This window comes from Drosophila eugracilis, unplaced genomic scaffold, assembly GCF_018153835.1.
Source record: "Drosophila eugracilis isolate 14026-0451.02 unplaced genomic scaffold, ASM1815383v1 contig_1104, whole genome shotgun sequence".
NCBI lineage: Eukaryota > Metazoa > Arthropoda > Insecta > Diptera > Drosophilidae > Drosophila > Drosophila eugracilis.
This window is the reverse complement of record NW_024571881.1, coordinates 49,300-68,350: the sequence shown is the minus strand read 5'-3', so window position 1 is coordinate 68,350 and position 19,051 is coordinate 49,300. Positions and strand designations below refer to the sequence as shown.

The window sequence follows — 19,051 nt, the reverse complement described above, 5'->3', positions numbered from 1 at the left end:
ATCAACAATATATAGGCTCGAGCTCTGTGGCAATTGTAATCACATAGCTCACAGCTCAAATATCTAATTCGGAGTAGGACTTATAGAGGTTTAATGACACGATCACATGATCATATGATCGTATGACTATATGCAAAGGGCTTGGGAGTACAGAAATAAGATTTGGCAATCGGCGACATCGAAGATCGCTTGAACCCATTCAACCGCAACGCAAACGCAACATCAGATTCAGATTCAGATACAAACTGGTAGATAGGTATTCACAGATAGATGGATACATAGTTGGGCGCCAATGAAAAAACGAAAGAAAAAAAGAAAAACGTTTACGGCAATTTGGGTCACAAACAATGGAGGCGGCTCTGCACTTGTTGGGTTCGATTTTTGACTCGGGTGTGGCTCTCCTACGATTGCATTGACCTCTTCTTAATTGAGAGCCGATTAATTGGGCATGATTATCTAATGGGAAGCCATCAAGACAATTGCATTGAATCAGTTATAGGCACTTGCATGTCGGAGGAGTCAACCACAAAAGTAATTTACATTTACATTTGTGGGCATTGCATGTCTTCCAAAATGTGTTGCAATCTGCAATAACTTTGATATATAGTACGAGTACATTGGTGTTGCAGTTGCAGATGACAGATTCGGGAAAGTTTTTAAACGCCCCCTGTTTTTTTCTTTTTTTTTTTTGCTATTAATCACGTTAACAGCTGTTAACTGATCAGTTGGCCGAGATCACGTAGGGTTACAAAAAAAAAAAAAGCGAAAACCTTTAACAATGGCCCAGGTCGAGGGTACTGTGAACTATGATTTGAACGGAAGTGACAACCGAGTTCGGGGGCTTCAGCCACCCAAAAACAGCTGTTGTAAATCAGCTAAGAGAGCTGGATTTGGGCTTAGAGAGTAAGAGAGTCGTCGTGTATGGTTACCGCTCGGCATTTGCCGTTTGTCGATATAAAAGTGCAATTTGGATCCGCAGCCAGCGCAGATACATTTGTGGCTCCGCCGAGGTTTCAGTTAGAGTGTTTGAATTTGAATTCGAGTGTCCGCGTCTCGTCGGTTCAGTGTGATCTAACATCCAGTAGCAACGTCTAGAAACCCACCAACAACATGCAATTCCTGCTAGTGGTGGCCACATTGGCAATTTGTGGTGTTGTCAGCGGACAACAGGGCGTGGATCCCGCCTACTTGAGGCAGTACTACCAACAATTGCAGCACCAGCAGCAGCAGCAACAGGCTCAGCCCAACGATGCCACGCCCATTTTTGAACAGAACTCAGAACAAACGCAGCAGTATGTCAACTCTGGCCAGCAAATCAGGATCAAGGATACGGTGGCCGAGCAGATTCGTTCCCAGCAGCAGCAGCAGGGATACGTGGCACCGGCCCTCAGGGACTATCAGGTGGGTTTTCATACTCGGTTACTATATGATATATTTCTATATCTTGGATATATATCCTTATCTTAGCAATACCAAGCCCAGCCGCAGCAGTCGTCCTACCGTCCACCTGCCCAAGCTGCTCCTCAGCCACCCCGCCGGATTCAGCAGCCCTCTTACCAGGCTCCTTCCACTTCGATCCTCGGCAAAGGACAGCACAAGTTGTCGCTACAGCAGCAGCAGCCCGAGGAGGAGGAATACGATGACGTAAGTCTGAAATGCACAGGAAAATAATTTGAAATGTTTAGAAAACAGATTGGCAAAGGAAAGTAGAGGGTGAATAACATGTTTTTGTGTACTTTTCAGAGGTTTATAGCCCCGTTTTGATGCTACACAAAAACTTAAGTGCCATTAACGTTTACTAATAACACACTCATAAAACAAGGTTATAATAATTGCTTTAACCATTTTGATATTAATATCAAATGGAAAACGATCCTCTTTTCGCGGTGCACAGCTAGAGTTGGCACTCGCATTCGAGTGGGACTTTCGCAGACTTTCCTTTTCGCTTGACTGCAGCAGCAACTCCAATAGCAACTGCAACATCTACAACAGCAACATAATTACAATTGAGGCATGCAATGGCATTGGAGATGGATCGGGGGAGGGAACTGTGACTTGGGGTTCATTAACCACACTCGGCAACAGTGTGTGGATTGGATGGCCATGGCCATATGTGTTTGTGCATCGCATTGTGCATGTTCATTGGCCCGAGTTTGCTCCTGGTCCGGTCCGTTTGGCCACTTAGCCAGCGGCGATTGTTTATGGCCTTTGCATGCGGAAGCTGGTGAATATCCGTTACCAAAGTGACCATAATCCATCAGCCTTAATGCAGCAATGAGCTAACGAGATGAGGTTAAGGTGCTCCGATGGCGTGCCATCATCTTAGCCACTTAAAATTGATGAATATGACAGGAGAGAAATAGGCAGATGGCTCTTAAAAACAATAATGGTTTTATTAATATTTAAATGGGAAATTGTAAGCCATAAAGGAAATTGCAATGTATATGGCAAGGTAATAAACCTCTTAACAAAATCCATATTTCATAGACCCATGCCCGTAAAAGTGTCATTTGCAAGTTCAACCAGTAGATTATGCATTTCCCATACTGCTTACTGCTGTTTTTCTGCCTTCGATGGCCATAAGAGTGACACTGCCGCTGGCTATTACATTCTCCGCCAGACAATCACTTTCAATTGCGACCCATATACCCCAATGCCTTAAGAGATCTGCAGTTCCGAGCCCAGTTCCCACAACAATAAGTTTCAATGGACATTGCACGCATTAGAACCGGCTTGCAAACTGGCTTTGCCTTTCCATTTTTCGGCTTGCAGTTCTTTGGGTATATAAACGTTTTTTTTTTTTGGGCCACGTCAGGCCCAACCGGGGATCTATGACCACGCCTTAGAACCACGATCTTCTAGTTACCTTAACCCAGTTTGGTAATAATCTATGATCGAATTGTCTTGGCTAGTTGAAGGTCTGACTACTTTTTGCATCCTCACAAAAAGTAGGGGAAATCGCCAACCTTGCGCATAAATTATTCAACGCCTTGGGGTTTTATGGGTGGTACTTCTACCGCCTTGGTTGCATAATCCGCAGTCAGCCGATCGATTGTGTGATCCGCTGCAACGGCACTTTGATTTCGTGCGCTTGGACCATTAAAATATGCAAGCGGCTCCAAATTACTTTCACTTGTGCGTGATCTGGGACTGGGAGTTTGGAGTTACACAGCCTACGCGCATGCGCCTGTGGCTATGACGTAACCATTGTCTGGACACGTTTTTATGGGCCAGCCATGAATTTGGGTCAGCACTGAAGTTGCAGTACGCATTTGAAGTTCCCCTTAAGTTGCAAAAGTACGCAATCTGATTTTATTTTTTTAAAATAAGATAACTGTGATAAAATTTATAGAAAAATCAAAGATATTTTTATAGAAATTACTGGATTTATTACATAATTTCCATAAACAAGTTTACGTTTAATCTTAAGCTTAATCTTGTAACTAACCATTTCAACCTAACCATTTTCCAGCAAAACTCCTCCTACCAGTTCGGATTCGATGTGAAAGACGACGAGTTCACCAACTATCAGAACCGCAAGGAGATCCGCGATGGTTCCGTGATCAAGGGCAGTTACTCTGTGGTGGATTCCGATGGCTTCATTCGCACCGTCAAGTACACGGCTGATCCCAAGGAGGGTTTCAAGGCTGAGGTCATCCGTGAGCCTACCGATATCGTGGTGAAGATTCCCACTCCCCCGCCTGCGACACAGTTGCTCCGCGCTGGTGGCCACAAGTCCCAGCAGGAATATAGCTCGGGCCCTAGCAAGCAGCAGTATCAGCATCAGCACCAACAGCAGCAGCAGCCGCAGTACCACCAGTACCAGTGAGGGGATTCGATCGGACCAGATCGGAGACTCTTTTCGAAACACTCTTGAAAGTTCCGCAAGTCCATGTAGTTTGTAAATATGCCGAGACTCGATTGGCACGAGATTATAACATTATTCTATTTTATGTCATTCATTTAGGTTCGACTTTCATGTTTAGAATATTAAATTAAAAATTTCGAAAAACTTATGTAGGTGCTTTTGATTCGACTATTATTTTGTATTTTCAGTTTTTGAATTTCTCTCAAAAACTTCAGAATTTTTTTCTAATGTCAAATGGCCAAATATGGAATGTTATAGCTCGCTGAGTTCGCATTTAAATTTCCCGTCGAACTGTATACCAGGTTTAAAAAGTTCATTTTTAGAGATTTTTCGTACATTTTAATGATGTTTAAAAAACGCGAAAATGGTCTGTCAAGCTTTGTGTCTCAAAATTTCAGTATTTTCCTCATTACAAATCTAAAAATGGTCGGAATCTGGAATGCCATACGTCGTTGAGCTTCTTTTTTAATCTATTTTCAAAATATTTAACTGTCATCCAAATCTGGAGAAAAAAATATTTTTTCAATTTTTCGAAAAAATGATGATGGTACCCCTTACAAAAAATGCAAAATTTGAGAAAAAATAAACTTGCGAAAATCATCACCAAAATGAAACAGAAAGTTTGTTTAGGTCGTTAGCTGCACAAAACTGTCTTCCTTTTGGTTCTGCGTCTTCTTTTGACAAAGTTATAAGCATAACACTGGGAAAAAATATCGCGAATTTTACTCAAAAGTCATATTTTTGATTTTAAGCTCTAACTATCAGTATTTTCCTCATAACAAAGCCGAAAGTGGTCATAGCATGGAATGTTATACCTCGTTGAATTCGTATTTAAATTCCCCGTCGAACTGTGTACCACACTCAAAAAGTACATTTTTTGAGATTTTTCGTAAATTTTTATGATGAAAAGGACCTGTCGAAAATCGGTCGGTTCCAAATCAAAGATCAAAATATACGTATTTTTCCCATAACAAGACCAAAAATGGTCGGAATTTGGAATGCCATACCTCGTTGAGCTTCTTTTTCAATCTATTTTCAAAATATCGAAGTGCCATTGAAATCTGAAGGAAAAAATATTTTTTCGATTTTTCATAAAAAAGATGATGTTACCCCTTACAAAAAAATGAAATTTGACAAAAAATTAAATTTCTGAAAACCTTCGCCATACCCACATAGAAAGTTTGTACGGGTCGTAGGCTGCACAAAACAATCCTCCTTATAGCTGTGCGTTTTATTTTAACAGAGTTATAAGCATTATACTGGTAAAACTATCGCTAATTTTACTAAAAAGTCACAATTTTGATTTTCAGCCCAAAATATCAGTATTTTCCTTATTACAAAGGCAAAACTGATCACAACATGGAATGTTATATCTCGTTGAATTCGTAATTAATTTCCCCGTCGAACTGTGTACCACACTTAAAAAGTGATTTTTTTGAGATTTATAGTAAATTTTTATGATTATTTCCAAAAATGCGAAAATAGGTCTGTCCCGATTTGTGTCTCAAAATAATAGTATTTTCCTTATTACAAAGCGAAAAATGATCATATCGTAGAATGTTATACCTTGTTGAGCTTGTATTTCAATCTATTTTCAAAATATTCAACTGGCATTCAAGTCTGAAGAAAAAAATATTTTTTCAATTTTTCGAAAAAATGGTGATGGTACCCCTTACAAAAAATGCAAAATTTGAGAAAATATAAACTTTCGAAAATCATCACCAAAATGAAACAGAAAGTTTGTTTACGTCGTTAGCTGCACAAAACAGTCTTCCTTTTGGTTCTGCGTCTTCTTTTGACCAAGTTAGAAGCATAACACTAAGGGAAAATACCGCGAATTTTACTAATTTTGATGTTCCGCCCAAAATATCACTATTTCCTTAAGGAAGCCAAAAATCGTAACATGGAATTTTATACCTCGTTAAATTCGTAATTAAATTCCCCGCCAAACTGTGTACCACACTCAAAACGAGATTTTTTTTATATTGTTTGTAAATTTTTACCCCTTTTGATTTCAAAATATCCCGATTTTCGACCAAGATCCCAGTATTTTCTTCATTAAAAATCCGAAAATATTCGGATTATGGAATGCCATACGTCGTTCAGCTTGTAATTCAATTCGCATTCAACTTCCATTCAATTCTAAAAATAAATAATTTTTGATTTTTTTGAATACTGATAATAAGTGCAAATTTCGGTCGACCCTGAGTTGTATACCAAAAAATTAGTATTTTCGCTTTAACTTTCTTTCCTTTCCTTCTTTCCTTTCTTTCCTCTGCACTTTTAAATTTAGAATTAGAAAAAACCTGTTAAAAAACTGTAATCCTCTTCTCCTTGCCTAGAGCCTACCTCCTCTACAACATCTTGGAAATCACAAAATTTGATTACTTTGAGACAATCTGAGACTCACCCGAATGTCCAAATTGAGGTCACACCAGTCTCGAAGGTAAACAAATTTTATTTGCTTATAAATCAATGTCCTAACCCTTGAGCAATTGGCAAAAATCATAATGGACGAGGACCAAGATCCCAGTGACACCCAAAACGGAAGATCTAAGGACAACCCGTTCGGGCAGTTGCTGACAAAGGCCAGCTAATGGGAGTTCTCACAAGACGCCGTGGATTGTGGTCACCGAAGACACGGATTTTGATTCGGACCCGGCTGGACCGGTCAGACCGGTTGTCCTTTGGGAACCTCTACTACTCACGCCACAGCAAAAGCAATAGCAATAGCAATCGCAATCGCATCGCAGTCGCATCCAGTGTCCTTCTGCAGTGTCCTTGCATAAATTAGATGAGCGTGTGAGAACTTTTGAGTCAGTCGAATATATCCCTTGCTTTGATGACCTTATCGCCCAAGAAGAAGACCGGCGATTACCAACCGGTTCTGGACAGTCTCGAGGTGAGATGACTGACAGCCAGCGCGCCGATCGCTTCGCTAATGACCCGCATAGCCAGGTCAAAGGGCTGCAACCCATTTACATACAACGTATGCCCGGGACTTAATATTGATCTGATGTAAGAATCCCGAGACATGTGCATGGTCATTCGTGCCCAAAGATATAGACAAACCACTGGACATTAGGTTCGTGGCCGCAGGGCATTTGTGTCATTTGTGCGTCCGACTTTGAGATATGCAAATGACCCGAATGCAACCCCCGAGGTTACAAGACGGGCCAGATAAGTCCCTAACATCTTCAACCCCTTCGTCTTGGTCCTACGGCAGACGCATTTACATATTCGACCCGCATGATGTACTCACTGACTGACTGACTGACTGTCTTGTCCTGTAACTAAGTAACTGCAGGACATTCATTGGGTCACTGCCCAGAACCAGTTTCCGGCTAAAGGCTAAAGGATGGCCCATCGCTCTAGTTGACCTTTTTGGCTGGCCCAGTGCCCAGGAAAGTTGTGTAACCGGTTGGACAGTCCACTTTTCCCGTAGCGGCGTGAGAAAATCTCGAAGATGACCTAAGACAAGAACCAGAAGGAAGCTGAGCCAATGCATTCGTATGCTAATCTTTTGCAGTGCTCATTCCAATTTCACGCCAAATCATTGCCCTTAAATAAATAATACGCCAAAATTATGAAAAGTCACGATTTATGCGTATTTCCAAAAATGGTTATGTACAGAGAGAGAGGGAGAGGGGGAGGGGAAGGAGTATGCAAATTAAGGTCTCCTCTTAGAGTTTTCCCTGGGCCATGTCCCAACGATGTTCGCCGTGGCCTCCTTGACGATCAGTCCAAATCACCTAAGTCCCAGCCAAAGGAGGTTTGGAAGAGAAAGTCTTAAGAATTATCTGGAAAATTATGGTTGCCAATGGCTGAAGCTCACCTCGCCCTTGTAGCGGTTCGTGCCACTTTGGGTCTCGAATCGCTTTTCCTGAGCCTTCGGGTGCTTCAGGACGTGACCGTGACTCCGCGAATTGGGGCCATCGAAGCGCATGAAAATATCACTAGATTAGGGAGTTTAAATTTAGAACTAGGAACTTCTAGCTGGTCAACTAACTTGTGCTTAAATTATCAGTTAATATTAATTTTGTGCAGGAAGAGCTTTTAAAAAGTTAAAAGTCCGAAAAGCAGCTGCCAAAAATAGAAATCAGGAAATTATTCGGCTTACCTAATTGTAATTTTCAATTATTTAGGCAACAACCACCATTTTGTCCAAATATTTGAAACACTTTTCACCCTTTTTCCTATAACAATTTTCCTACTAAAAAGGTGTGAAGAAAATAATTGTGAAGTGTTGCTTGTGGTGCATGATTTTAACAACCACCACTTTCCGTGCATGATTTCAAGGGAAATCTTTTGAATTTTAATTAAAACTCAACTACCACCGTGTTTTCGTAACAATTTCACCCATATTCAAGCCATTTTCTTTTTGAAATTGAGTGAATTTGTGTTTCAGTGATTTTGTGTTAAAAATGGTTGATTGATTTCAAGCATGAAGTGCATGTTAAAACATAATCATAATTTATGGAACACCACACTTTTCACCCATTTTCTGACCCAATTTCCTTACTGAAAGTATTTAGTTTCCTTGACACTCCGATCAGTTTGTCTTCTGGTTTCAGCGACATCCGTGTCCAGCTCCTTAGGACTCCTTCTGGGCCGTTCAGCTTGAACGTTCTGAGAAGGCTGCTGCTGTTGCTCCTGCAATCTGGCAATCCGAGGTGGAATCACATGCAACACATCGCTAGTAAAGAGAGCTGGCGGCACATTGTAAAGCTGCTGAGAGTGCTGCTGCAAGTGTTGCTGCTGTTGTTGCAAGTGCTGCTGCTGCAATTGCTGTTGCTCCTCCGCACGACGTTGAGTTTGCTGGGGGGAAACCCGTTGCACCGGCAGATAATTCCCTTCATAACGATATTTGGCCAACTCGGCATGTGGAGCAATGGTCCTATGCTGATACTGGACACTCTGTTGCGGATAAAGAGGTGGTAGTGGTGGAGCAGGAGCTGGCAACTGTTGTTGTTGGTAATCCAAAGGCAAGGGCTGATAACTGGGCCGATAGTTGATCAGCTGGAAGTGGGGCGTCTGTTGTTGGTAGTGAGCGGAAGGCGGTGGAACCGGATTGTAAGCACCCACAAAGGGCGTGGCTCCTGCATACTCAAATCTGCGAAGACGCGGTGAATCGTAGTACAATTGCCTTGGATGGTAGAACAGATGTTGCTGCTGCAACATTGCCGGCGTAACGAGCAACATGAATTGCAGGAGCAATATTTGCAACTTCAACTGCCTGAGTTCATCGAATAGTTTCCCAATTGGCAGCTCCATCGCGTTGCACTCTCGTCAAATTTGTGGCAGCATTTTGACAACAACATAGCCATTTATAGTTGGCCACTTTTCGGGGCTTGGCTGTCTGGGGCCAAGTGCTGTGGCGTGGCCAAAAGCCGGAAGTCACTTGCCCAGCAGTCAGCGGTGTGTGAAATCGATCGAAGCTGTCCCGGATTGTGCAATGCTCCAACGGTCAGCTGGAGGGCCAGCCGTTATGCTGCCTTATATAAGCAGTCATGGCAAAAAAAAAAAGATAGGAAAAAGAAAAATAGCAAGTCTGGCGGAGATCAGAATCAAACTGATGCCAGCTGGCGGCCTTAGCCATCATCAAGGTCAAAGCTTGGCTATTTAGCATATAAAAACTTTCGGCTTTATCTTTGTCAACCAGATGGTTGTGGAAGTTCCGTTGACCGTTAGAGCCGGCCATATCCAGTTCTAGTTGATCCTGATTGGTCGCCCATATATCCTGACAGCCTGTTGATTCTTTCAAGGGGTTGAAAGCCACAGTAGTGACCTATAAGCACTGGGCTTTTCAACCCCCTGTCATCGTTTGCCAAACCATCCCTAAAATCCAGGCCAACAGATCCTTCCTTGTCGAGCTGCGCAGTTAGGCAGTTCATTCGACTTCTGAAGTTGAAACCCACAGCACCACCAAGAACTCCTCTCCAAGACTATACACTCTATAAACCAAACCTACTTTTGGATATTCCATAGAAAGAAGAGAAAAGGTAAGTTTTGATAGCCATAACACATTTATAATATAGGGACACGAGGTCGGCTCAACACTTCAACATGCATATGTACGGGTACAAACTCCAGATCCACCAAAGTTACTACACAGAGAGCGTTATAGATACGATTATAATACAAAGATTGTGGCCTCCACGAGAGACTGCTGCAACAAGTTTTCAGTGCTTTCGATTCGGTTCAATTCAATTTGGTTCACAACAAAGCTAGAAGAAGATAGTTCCACAGATCGCTGGCTTAGTCCGCCATGTTAACGTTGTTCATACGCATCTTGGCAAAGTCCTCGAATACAATATTGTCATCGTCGTCCTGGTAATAGCCCTTCACATTGCGGTGCTGCTCGATGGACTTCATCTTCTTCATGGCATTCGAGCGCTTCTTCTCAATGGTGCCTAAGCCATAAGGGTTACTAAAGGGATACTAAAGAAGTAATCTAATAGAGCTTACCAGGTGCCGGTTGGAGCAGCTTGAAGGGCACATCCGTCTGCATCTCTCCTCCCAGAGTACCGCAGTTAAGCTTGATGCGCACCGAGTACGAGATGACAATACCACAGGCATCTCCCGTGGACTTGCCCTCCTGCACCATGGTGGATGAGGCCAGGTTGACATCCTCGTCCTTCAAGTGCCCATCCAAGGCAATACCTAAAGGTCAAGATAAAATCCCCATTAGAAACCTTCAAAGACCCCTCTTTTCACATGTAAACCTACCATGACGATCCTTGTTGTTGGCCGCCAGAGGAATCAGGTAGAAGGTCTTGGTGAGATTGGCGCCCGGGGTAATGGGGCAGCCCTCCTTGGTCTCCAGCTGGGCCACATGCTTGCTGAACTGGGCATTCACCATGGTGATCTCGGTGTGCTGCACAATGAAGCACTTGATGCTCTTCACGGACTTCTTCGAGTTGTTCGAAACCTGAACGGTGGCTGCCGTCTTCTCGCCATGGTAGTATATCTCCCGATCCAGCGTAACCTCCAGACTGATCTTGCCATTGGAGAAGGTGAAGCCCTTGCTGACCAGCGAGCTGGGCAAACGCTGGCCACGATTGAGGGGAGCATACTGGAGCTTCTTAATCACCAGGCTGACCATGCTGCGCTTGTGCTGGCGATCGTCCTCGGAATCGGCCACAAATGCACGGATGGTGTACTCCACACCCAGAGGCTTGCCATTGTCATCGCCCTCCTGCTGAAGGGTCACAGAGCTGGGCGAGTTGGGCGGGAAGTGGAAGGTGAATGGGTGAGCATTGCAGCCCAGCTTGCGGACTAGTTTCTCCTGCATGGGTGTCATCTCCATGTTAGGGTTGGTCATGGGCACGATCTGTTCTCGCGACAGGATCAGTTCCTTGGAGAACTTCACTCCCATGACCTCATCTTCCTCGCGGCCATAACGATAGGTGGTGGCCAGTTGGCCAAAGACCTTCCTGTTCTTCAGATAGTCCGGTTCCACCACAATAACCCCATCAACGGGATCACAATAGTCCAGATGATCGATGAAGTCGCGGCGGCCCAGATAGAAGGTGACCTTGCCGTTGGGCGTGGCCTTCTTGAAGACCTTCACGGATACAACCATACTGGATTTTTTAAGATGTAGTTCCTGGATTCAACTTTGTTCGATGCTAAGTCGGCGATGCGCGTTATAGAGTTTTCCGTTCGGCGGAGGAAAATGCGAAACCCAAATGCCGTGCAACCTGCTTATATACCTTTGCCCTGGCCCTGTCCGTGGGTCTTCATTCTGGCCACTAACTGGATTTGCGCGTTATCCAGTTGTTTGTTGGGAAATGACAAAAAAAAACATAAAGAAAACTGCAAACTAGCTGCTTCCCTTAGGGGTTGGTCTATTTTTCTGCGCAGTTTGCCACTTGCCCGAGCAAATTGGCTAATGTCAAGTATTTTTCCGATTCCGACCTGGTCCGAGGTCATCTGGCCAACTGTTGAATAATTAGGTGGCGACACGCAGCAGGATTAGCATCTGATTCGGTGTTACCGGGTTGTTATCAGTCAGGAAAGTCTTGCTATTGCTCTTGCTCTTTTAAGCCAAGTTTCTATGGTCAGCAGAGGGGAAGCCTTAGAAGCTTTTAATTTTGTTATGAATCAAACGTCGATATATTGATTTGTCTGTTTGTTGTCTTAGTTGTGGCTTTAATATAATGTTTTACAAGTTAACATACTTAGTTAAATAATATCTTCATTTTCCTTTTCCCCTTTCAGTTCAGAGTTCAAACCAAAATGCAAACTCAGACTCACACCACAACAGATCGACATGGCTATAGCCTGCGCTTTTCGCCTTTCGAGGCTAACTACTTGCTGCTAGCTACAAGGTAAGACCAAACTTAACCCTTCTTGCTAAACTATAAACTAACTTATAATCTCTTTCCAAACCTATAGCCAACTGTACGGTCTTGCTGGAGGTGGTTCCCTCTTTTTGCTCGAACAGAACTCCAATTCGACCTCCACAGACGGCCAGAACCTTGGGGAACTGTGCCGTCTGGAGTGGTCCGATGGTTTGTTCGACGTCGCCTGGTGTCCCTATGCTGCCGATATCGCTGCCACTGCCTCCGGTGATGGATCCCTTCAGATCTGGTGCGGATTGGATGGTGAATCGGCGGCTAACCAGCAGACGCCCAAACAACCCCTGATCTGCTTGCAGGAGCATAAGAACGAGGTCTACAGCCTGGACTGGGGCGAGAAGTGGAACTACCATACACTGCTCTCGGCCAGCTGGGATTGCACTCTGAAATTGTGGGACTGCAACAGACAGAACTCCATCACCACCTTTGTGGGCCACAACGATCTGATCTACGGAGCCAAGTTCTCGCCCCTGATCGCCAATCTTTTTGCTAGCGTGAGTACCGATGGACACCTTAACTTATGGAACTCTCTTGATTTTGCAGGTAAACCCCTGATGAGCATCGAGGCGCATGCGAGTGAGGCATTGTCCTGCGACTGGTCGCATTTCGATCGCAATGTCTTGGTTACTGGAGGATCGGATGGCCTGATTCGTGGATGGGATCTGCGCAAGATGAGGACGCACGTCTTTGAGCTGTACTCCGGGGAATTTGCTGTCCGGCGTTTGGCCTGTTCACCGCACTCGGCAGCGGTTTTGGCATCTGCCAATTATGACTTCACCACACGGTAAGTGGGGGCTACAAAAGAGATAGATTCTTATATAAGGGAGTAAGAGTGGCGTTTCATATTCTAATCTCTTTTCTGCCCTTTAAGGATCTGGAATCTGGAGCGTGGCGAATCTGCTCAGGAGATCAATGCCCAGCACACTGAGTTTGTCTGCGGCTTGGACTGGAACCCTCACAGGACCCACCAGCTGGCTGACTGTGGCTGGGACTCGCTGGCCAACGTGTATACCCCTCAATGTCTGAGCGGAGAACTAGCTGTCTAGGTTAGACTACAGGGCATGCCCGAAAACTGGAAACTGGAACTGGTACTCCCTAAATACCGAAAACACATGTGATAAGGCGCTAGTGGCGTCGAAATAGCCAGGCCTACAAACGGTGCACCGCCAGGACGCTATAGCTGAGCTATATATGAAAAGCCTAAAAGGAACTCTAAGGACCGACCAGAAAGACAAGGAGTGAGGAGAATCTGGGGTGATGACGTGTAAATAGTTGTGTGATAAACGCTGAATGGGCGAAACCTCAAGCAGGTGCTTCAAATGTCAATAAAAGCTTACATATATTATGCGGATTATATATATTATATGGAGGTCTGATCTCTCTTCTTGCCAGATATGCTGTTATTATGCCTTTCACTATAAATTTCCTTGGCCTTTGGCTTTAATTTGCACTCGGCCCTTGTCTTAACAAGAATTTAACGGGTCTCGGGACTTGGTTAGGTGGCCAAGAGTCAGCAGAGTCGCTGGGATTCTGGTCCATTGGTCTCCTTTTCCGGTTGGCTTACCTCTGACCAAACAAACACGCAATAAAGCGCTAATTTGCTGCAACGTTTTATTGCCTGACTGGAGCCCAAAAAAAAAAAATAAATCCCTGACATTCTCGGAATTGACACAGCCAACGAGATGGCCCTAAGGTGTGCCAAGCGATCGCACCTTTTCGGCTGACATGGTGTGAAATGGCAGCAGCAGTTCCTCCTTTGAGATGGTCCCTGATCTCCCAGATCTCCTGTCATTATCCCAGACTGAGCTTTAACTGCCACTCGGGGCAAATATTTGCTTTGAAGCCAATTGGCGCTGATTCCTTCTGACAATTGGGGGCAGTTCTGGTGGAGATCAGCAGTAGGAGGACTCCGACGCACAGCCACAGCAGCTGCTGACCCCCAATTATCTGCTCGCCAGTCAAGTGATACCAAAATTGATATTAATGCCTTGTTTGTGTTAATAAAACTCGATTTTTGTTGCCAGCGAAGTTGGGAAGTGCTGAATATATCCTTAGGCGGATCAGATCTTGATGGTGAATATGGCACTTTATTTTATTTTAAATAATTATTTAATGAAAGAGGAGCTGGGAGTGGTTTTAAGTGCCTTTCGTTTTGGTGTTTAAATATTTGTTTTTGGTTAAGAGGTAAGATAAATGACAGATTGTATATTTGTGGAAGATAGAATATAACGTTTTTATTCCTGATTTATTAAAATTAAGTCTAGTTTCATTAATTAATTTAACTTATAAACTAAATTACCTTAAAAGAACAAAATATGCTTGGTTTGTGGTGGTTTTGCAATAAATAAGTGGCGCCACCTTTGGTTAGTATGCTGTGCCTTCCTATTTTACATACATTCTACATACTGCTTAGTTATGTTTACTGCTTGCTTGATGCTTTAAAGCAGTACAAGCCAAGCAGTGTACAAACAGTTTTCTATGGGAAATTCAAATTTAAAATGTTTTTTCTAGAAAATATATAAGAAAATATGTTTAAGTTAATAGAAAGTTTAAAAAAATGTTTGTAGTAAAATATTAAAATACGAAAAAAATATTTACATGGCATATTATACGGTTAACTAACCCGCAGCCCTCAATTTTCCGCGTCTTAAAACTGAAATTGGATTTAGGGTAAGGAGTTTAGGAATAAGCCCTCAAAATTACGTCTAGCCAACTATAAATTAGCGGCCAACAAAGTTGCAGGCGGCGACTGCTGCTGGCTTCAAATTGGACTCTTACAGAGTTGCCTAGGCCATAACCTTGAGTTGGCCCTGGCCCCACGGATCTCGTCAGTGTCAAGGCTGCGTGGCGGCGGAGCTTGTTATAAATAAACAGAGAACAGCGAACAGAGAGCCGAAACATATTTTTCAACACCCAGCACGCGAGGAGGCGATCGCTTCTGCTGCGGCTGCGGCTGCGGCTATGGCTTCTGCTCCCTTCGAAACGTGTACCCTGCCCGGGAGGTGGTTGGGATTGGGATAGAAGGGGGCCTTATCGTCAGCAGGTTCTGGATCGTGTCTCTACCTGGGATGCGAGGCTCCCGCTCGAAAGACTCACCACTGCACGCGCCTCGCTATTCAGTTCAGCAATTTAAATTGCCTCCACGAGCATTTTGATGGCGATCACGCGCCCCCTTTGAAATCTCGCTGGCCAATCTGCGCCACAAAGGATCCGCAGACAGGGTCCGTTTTTGTTTCTGTTCAAGTCGTAGTGGGCCTTCTTCTTTTTACGACTGTCTCTGGTATTAACTTTGTTTTAACGTTTTGTTTCTGGGGGCTGTTCTCGGCCGAGGGCCTTAATCGTCACCGTTCGCCCGTCCGGCCGTCCGGCATCCTCCTGGTGGTGGTACGGTCTTTGGTCAGCTAACACGTGTAGTTCGTTTTAAGACCTCCTCCGGTGCACAGTTGGTGCATCATCACAGAACACACCGCAAACTAGATGCTAACGAAATGTTTTTCATCTTCCGTAGTTGGCGTTCCACTTTGAGTGGGCGTAGGCAGAAGGGCAATCTTGATAAGGAGGGCGTTCGTTGGGAAAGACAAAAAAGAGTGCCGGAAATAATTGTCAGAGGGGATGATTAGGGCCGCTGCCTAGGCTACCTGTCTTCACGGTGGCTAATGAAGGAGAAGCAATCTGAGAGATCCTGGCTAAGGCAATTAAGAATTCAAAGGGCTCAGCCAGGATGTGGCTACCGTTAGATATGGAGTGTGAATTTATTCACCTGGAAAGTTGGAATTTATTCATAAGATTCCCGGGCGGGTACAGGAAACTCTCTTGACGAGCGAGGTGTTGAATGCCCAATTTTGAAAATGTCGAAAATGTTCTGTCCCGCAAAATTACCTAAACTGCGCACGCCGTGATCCTGCGATCCTCGCTGATCCTGTCTGGCCATTGTTCTAGCTCGCTTATGACATAATGAGAGCAGCCCAGCGCAGTTTTACGTAAGTCCTCCGGCCAGCGACCAACGCAATGTTATGCAATACCAGCAGCTATGGCAGCAGGGCCATAAAATACCAAGGACCCTAGCCCTAGATCTAGATGGCCCATAAAAACGGCCACTGAACTACATTCGCGCTGCCTTGGCCTGAACTTGGCCAAAACGTCCGTCCAGCGCGACCTGAAAAAATCTGCTCACATTTGTTTATGGCATGTTGTTAAAAAATTCAGGACATCGAGAGCGGGACCGAAATCGGGTCTCTGCCTGGCAGGGATGGCAATTTACGCAATTCTGGGCAAAAAACAAGGCCAACAGACCCGCTGTTAATTCCGCGAATAATTTTTGCATTTTTTTTTCCAGAATTCCTGTAGCCCAGATCCTGGTACAGGACCACATCATCGTCGCCCTGCTCTAATTTTTTGTTACAATTGTTTTTTTCGGCTTCCTTTTTGCAAATCTGCATTCGCGTGGCAGACTCGTTTTCTTTTCCTTTTATTTTTTTGTATTTGGTTCTGCTACTTGAGGTTGACCCAGGCAAAAGGCACACAAAAAGTTGTCCTATTTAAACAAAAAAATTGGCTCAGTTGGCAGCGGTTTGCAGTCGCGTGGCGGCCAAAAAGGAACCTGCCTAAATTCTGGATAAATAAATAATAAGTGGGTCACAGCTACTTCTGAATGAAGGAAAAACACTTAAATTAAGATTTTACTTTATTTACCCATAAATCATAAGGCAGAATTCCTGGTAGCGCTGGGAAATTCTGAAAAGTATTTACCAAATCCTAAAGATGATCATGATTTCTTTTTCTAAAAATATTAAATCTACTTTATTTATCCCTCGTGCTGAGTGATTTTGATTTTTCCGCAATGGAATTTTCAATACCGTTCTGTAACCTTCAGAAAATTTCAAACACTTGTAATACAGCTAATAAATTTGAGAACTAAAATTGGCACATTATTAGGTATCCCATCCCACGGATTGATTTATTTCCATTGCCTATCCACATGGAAATGGAATTTCTTGCTGGCATCTCGATGACTGAGGGTGAAGGACGTTCTACGGCGTGCTCCAAAGATCAAATACAATGAAAACGGCGAGACGTATGGGTTTTCTCTGGGCGAGGGGGAACAAGGTCGTCTCGCAGTCAGCTATAAATAAGATTTTTATTCCGTGCAAAATATCTTTTTTGCGTATAAATAATTTGTTGGAAAAATAAAACTGTCCGACAATCCGTCCACGGTTGATCGGACCGATCGACTTGCTGCGCTTGTTTTTAAACTCATGACCAAAATACTTCAGCGGCCCGTCTCACGGCTAAATATAGAGTGGCCCAACTCCCACACAGATCAGCCCCCAGATTCCGGGCCGTACTGATCGACTGACGTGCGCCGCCGCGATGACGCGCTTTCCATGCCCGCCGGACTGATTCTAAACAGAGTGTTCCAGATCCAGGTGATGACGATCGCCAGCCAGTAGTTGGTAGTCAGTCGGTAGTACCAGCAGTGGGATCTAAAATTGGCCAGAAACCAGATTGAGCACGAAACCCAATTGCCGGGCGAATTATGGATGTTTGGTGATCTCCGCGATGCTGATGATGAGGATGATGATGATGGTGGTCCAAAGGCGTCAGCAGTGGGCCTAAAAATTAGTTTACCAGTGCGATAATAAATTTGATTTTTAAAATAAGATTTTTACTAAAACGAATTGGGATTACTCTTACTAACACTCCGTTCTGATAATTATCATAAATTTAATAATTTATAATCTTAAAACTTATGCAAGTATGGAGGAGAAGTAGAAAGGTATACAAATTTGTAAAATTTTCCGAATTTAACATTTATTTTAATCTTTTTAGAGTTAATTTCCTCCATTCTAATGACCTTACAGAAGTACCTCTCCCATACCCTACCCCTGCATTACCCTAACGCAAAACACATTTATAAGAAAAACAAGCAAAAAAAAAAAAAAGTGCAAAAAGGCGAAAATATTTTTCACGAAAAACAAATTCCTTTGCAGCACGTCAATGACGTCAATGAGAGAGACGGGGGCTGTCAAAAAAATATAACGAACGCAAAACCGAGCACGACCAGAAGCGGAATCCGGGGAAAACTTTTCTTTTCTGAGATGGAAGATGGAAGGAAAGCAAAAGGGGGCCGGCTGCGTCTGTTAAGTCCAGACGTGGGCGTGTAAATCGTTGGAGAATCTGCCGCTCTACGCTTTGTTTTTGTGGCCAAATCGATTTCTGCCTGGCGATGACGCGTGAACTTGCCTTTGATTTGTTTTTCTTTTTTTTTTTTTGCAGTTCGATTTTGATCTTCCAAAAATAACAAGGTAAGCATTTGCATTTTGTTATTATTGTTGCTGGCCAGGCGGTTCGCACACGCGCCCCAGTGGGTGGCTGAAAATCATACTTTATAAACTGGCCATTTGATGGAATGGCAAATAAACCTGATTTATGCCCGGAGCATTTGGTCACTTCCGTTGAGGGTCATGAGGTGTGTGATTACCAATTAGGTTGCTTGGCTCATGCGCATCCGCACGTGTCCTTCGGAATGGTGGGAAAGGATAACCCCTAATCCTCATATACGAACACACCTCACTTAAGTGTCATTTCCGCTGGCTCAGCGGACATTAAATTAGCAATCATTAGGCCAGCTCCATATCAAAATCGCAGGCAATCAGCATCCAATTTGGCCAAATGCCGCCAGCTGATGAGATGGGAGCCTTTTATGCCACGCCGCGGGATTTAGTTATAAAAGATTTGCCCCAGCTCCTGAGACTCCATCGCTTTGAAGCTAAGTGAGCGTTGATTTCGGTTTTTTTTTTTTTTTTTTTGGGGATTGAGC

The 19,051-nt window shown here is 43.8% G+C and overlaps 4 protein-coding genes across 4 annotated transcripts; 2 read left to right on the top strand and 2 right to left on the bottom strand.

Moving 5' to 3' along the window:
• The first annotated feature begins 971 nt into the window (after nucleotides 1-971).
• Nucleotides 972-4,016, top strand: LOC108109769 (alpha-protein kinase 1). Its single transcript, XM_017218443.1, has 3 exons — nucleotides 972-1,401; nucleotides 1,468-1,644; nucleotides 3,473-4,016. Exons 1-3 carry the CDS (start codon nucleotides 1,111-1,113, stop codon nucleotides 3,827-3,829), a joined length of 825 nt encoding a protein of 274 aa, XP_017073932.1. The 5' UTR covers nucleotides 972-1,110; the 3' UTR covers nucleotides 3,830-4,016.
• A 3,389-nt stretch (nucleotides 4,017-7,405) lies between these two features.
• Nucleotides 7,406-9,182, bottom strand: LOC108109779 (alpha/beta-gliadin clone PW1215). The gene is made up of 3 exons (XM_017218456.1): nucleotides 8,391-9,182; nucleotides 7,704-7,824; nucleotides 7,406-7,620 (listed from the first exon to the last, which is right to left on the bottom strand). Exons 1-3 carry the CDS (start codon nucleotides 9,140-9,142, stop codon nucleotides 7,552-7,554), a joined length of 942 nt encoding a protein of 313 aa, XP_017073945.1. The 5' UTR covers nucleotides 9,143-9,182; the 3' UTR covers nucleotides 7,406-7,551.
• Nucleotides 9,183-9,751: 569 nt separating this feature from the next.
• On the top strand, nucleotides 9,752-13,573 carry LOC108109902 (peroxisomal targeting signal 2 receptor). The gene is made up of 4 exons (XM_017218709.1): nucleotides 9,752-9,870; nucleotides 12,092-12,201; nucleotides 12,269-13,015; nucleotides 13,103-13,573. The coding sequence occupies exons 2-4, from the start codon at nucleotides 12,110-12,112 to the stop codon at nucleotides 13,275-13,277; spliced, it is 1,014 nt and encodes a 337-aa protein (XP_017074198.1). The 5' UTR covers nucleotides 9,752-9,870; nucleotides 12,092-12,109; the 3' UTR covers nucleotides 13,278-13,573.
• LOC108109901 (phosrestin-1) lies at nucleotides 9,876-11,549 on the bottom strand. The gene is made up of 3 exons (XM_017218708.2): nucleotides 10,598-11,549; nucleotides 10,337-10,531; nucleotides 9,876-10,281 (listed from the first exon to the last, which is right to left on the bottom strand). Exons 1-3 carry the CDS (start codon nucleotides 11,451-11,453, stop codon nucleotides 10,127-10,129), a joined length of 1,206 nt encoding a protein of 401 aa, XP_017074197.1. The 5' UTR covers nucleotides 11,454-11,549; the 3' UTR covers nucleotides 9,876-10,126.
• Nucleotides 13,574-19,051: the final 5,478 nt, after the last annotated feature.

Coding starts and splice junctions, on each gene's coding strand:
- LOC108109769 (XM_017218443.1), top strand. CDS start 1,111: ATGCAATTCCTGCTAGTGGTGGCCACATTGGCAATTTGTGGTGTTGTC. Junction 1,402..1,467: donor CGGCCCTCAGGGACTATCAG/GTGGGTTTTCAT, acceptor TCCTTATCTTAG/CAATACCAAGCCCAGCCGCA. Junction 1,645..3,472: donor AGGAGGAGGAATACGATGAC/GTAAGTCTGAAA, acceptor ACCATTTTCCAG/CAAAACTCCTCCTACCAGTT.
- LOC108109901 (XM_017218708.2), bottom strand. CDS start 11,453: ATGGTTGTATCCGTGAAGGTCTTCAAGAAGGCCACGCCCAACGGCAAG. Junction 10,532..10,597: donor CAACAACAAGGATCGTCATG/GTAGGTTTACAT, acceptor CTTGACCTTTAG/GTATTGCCTTGGATGGGCAC. Junction 10,282..10,336: donor GCTGCTCCAACCGGCACCTG/GTAAGCTCTATT, acceptor CTTATGGCTTAG/GCACCATTGAGAAGAAGCGC.
- LOC108109902 (XM_017218709.1), top strand. CDS start 12,110: ATGCAAACTCAGACTCACACCACAACAGATCGACATGGCTATAGCCTG. Junction 12,202..12,268: donor TACTTGCTGCTAGCTACAAG/GTAAGACCAAAC, acceptor CCAAACCTATAG/CCAACTGTACGGTCTTGCTG. Junction 13,016..13,102: donor AATTATGACTTCACCACACG/GTAAGTGGGGGC, acceptor CTGCCCTTTAAG/GATCTGGAATCTGGAGCGTG.
- LOC108109779 (XM_017218456.1), bottom strand. CDS start 9,142: ATGGAGCTGCCAATTGGGAAACTATTCGATGAACTCAGGCAGTTGAAG. Junction 7,825..8,390: donor AAGGAAACTAAATACTTTCA/GTAAGGAAATTG, acceptor TCCCTAATCTAG/TGATATTTTCATGCGCTTCG. Junction 7,621..7,703: donor CGAACCGCTACAAGGGCGAG/GTGAGCTTCAGC, acceptor GCTGGGACTTAG/GTGATTTGGACTGATCGTCA.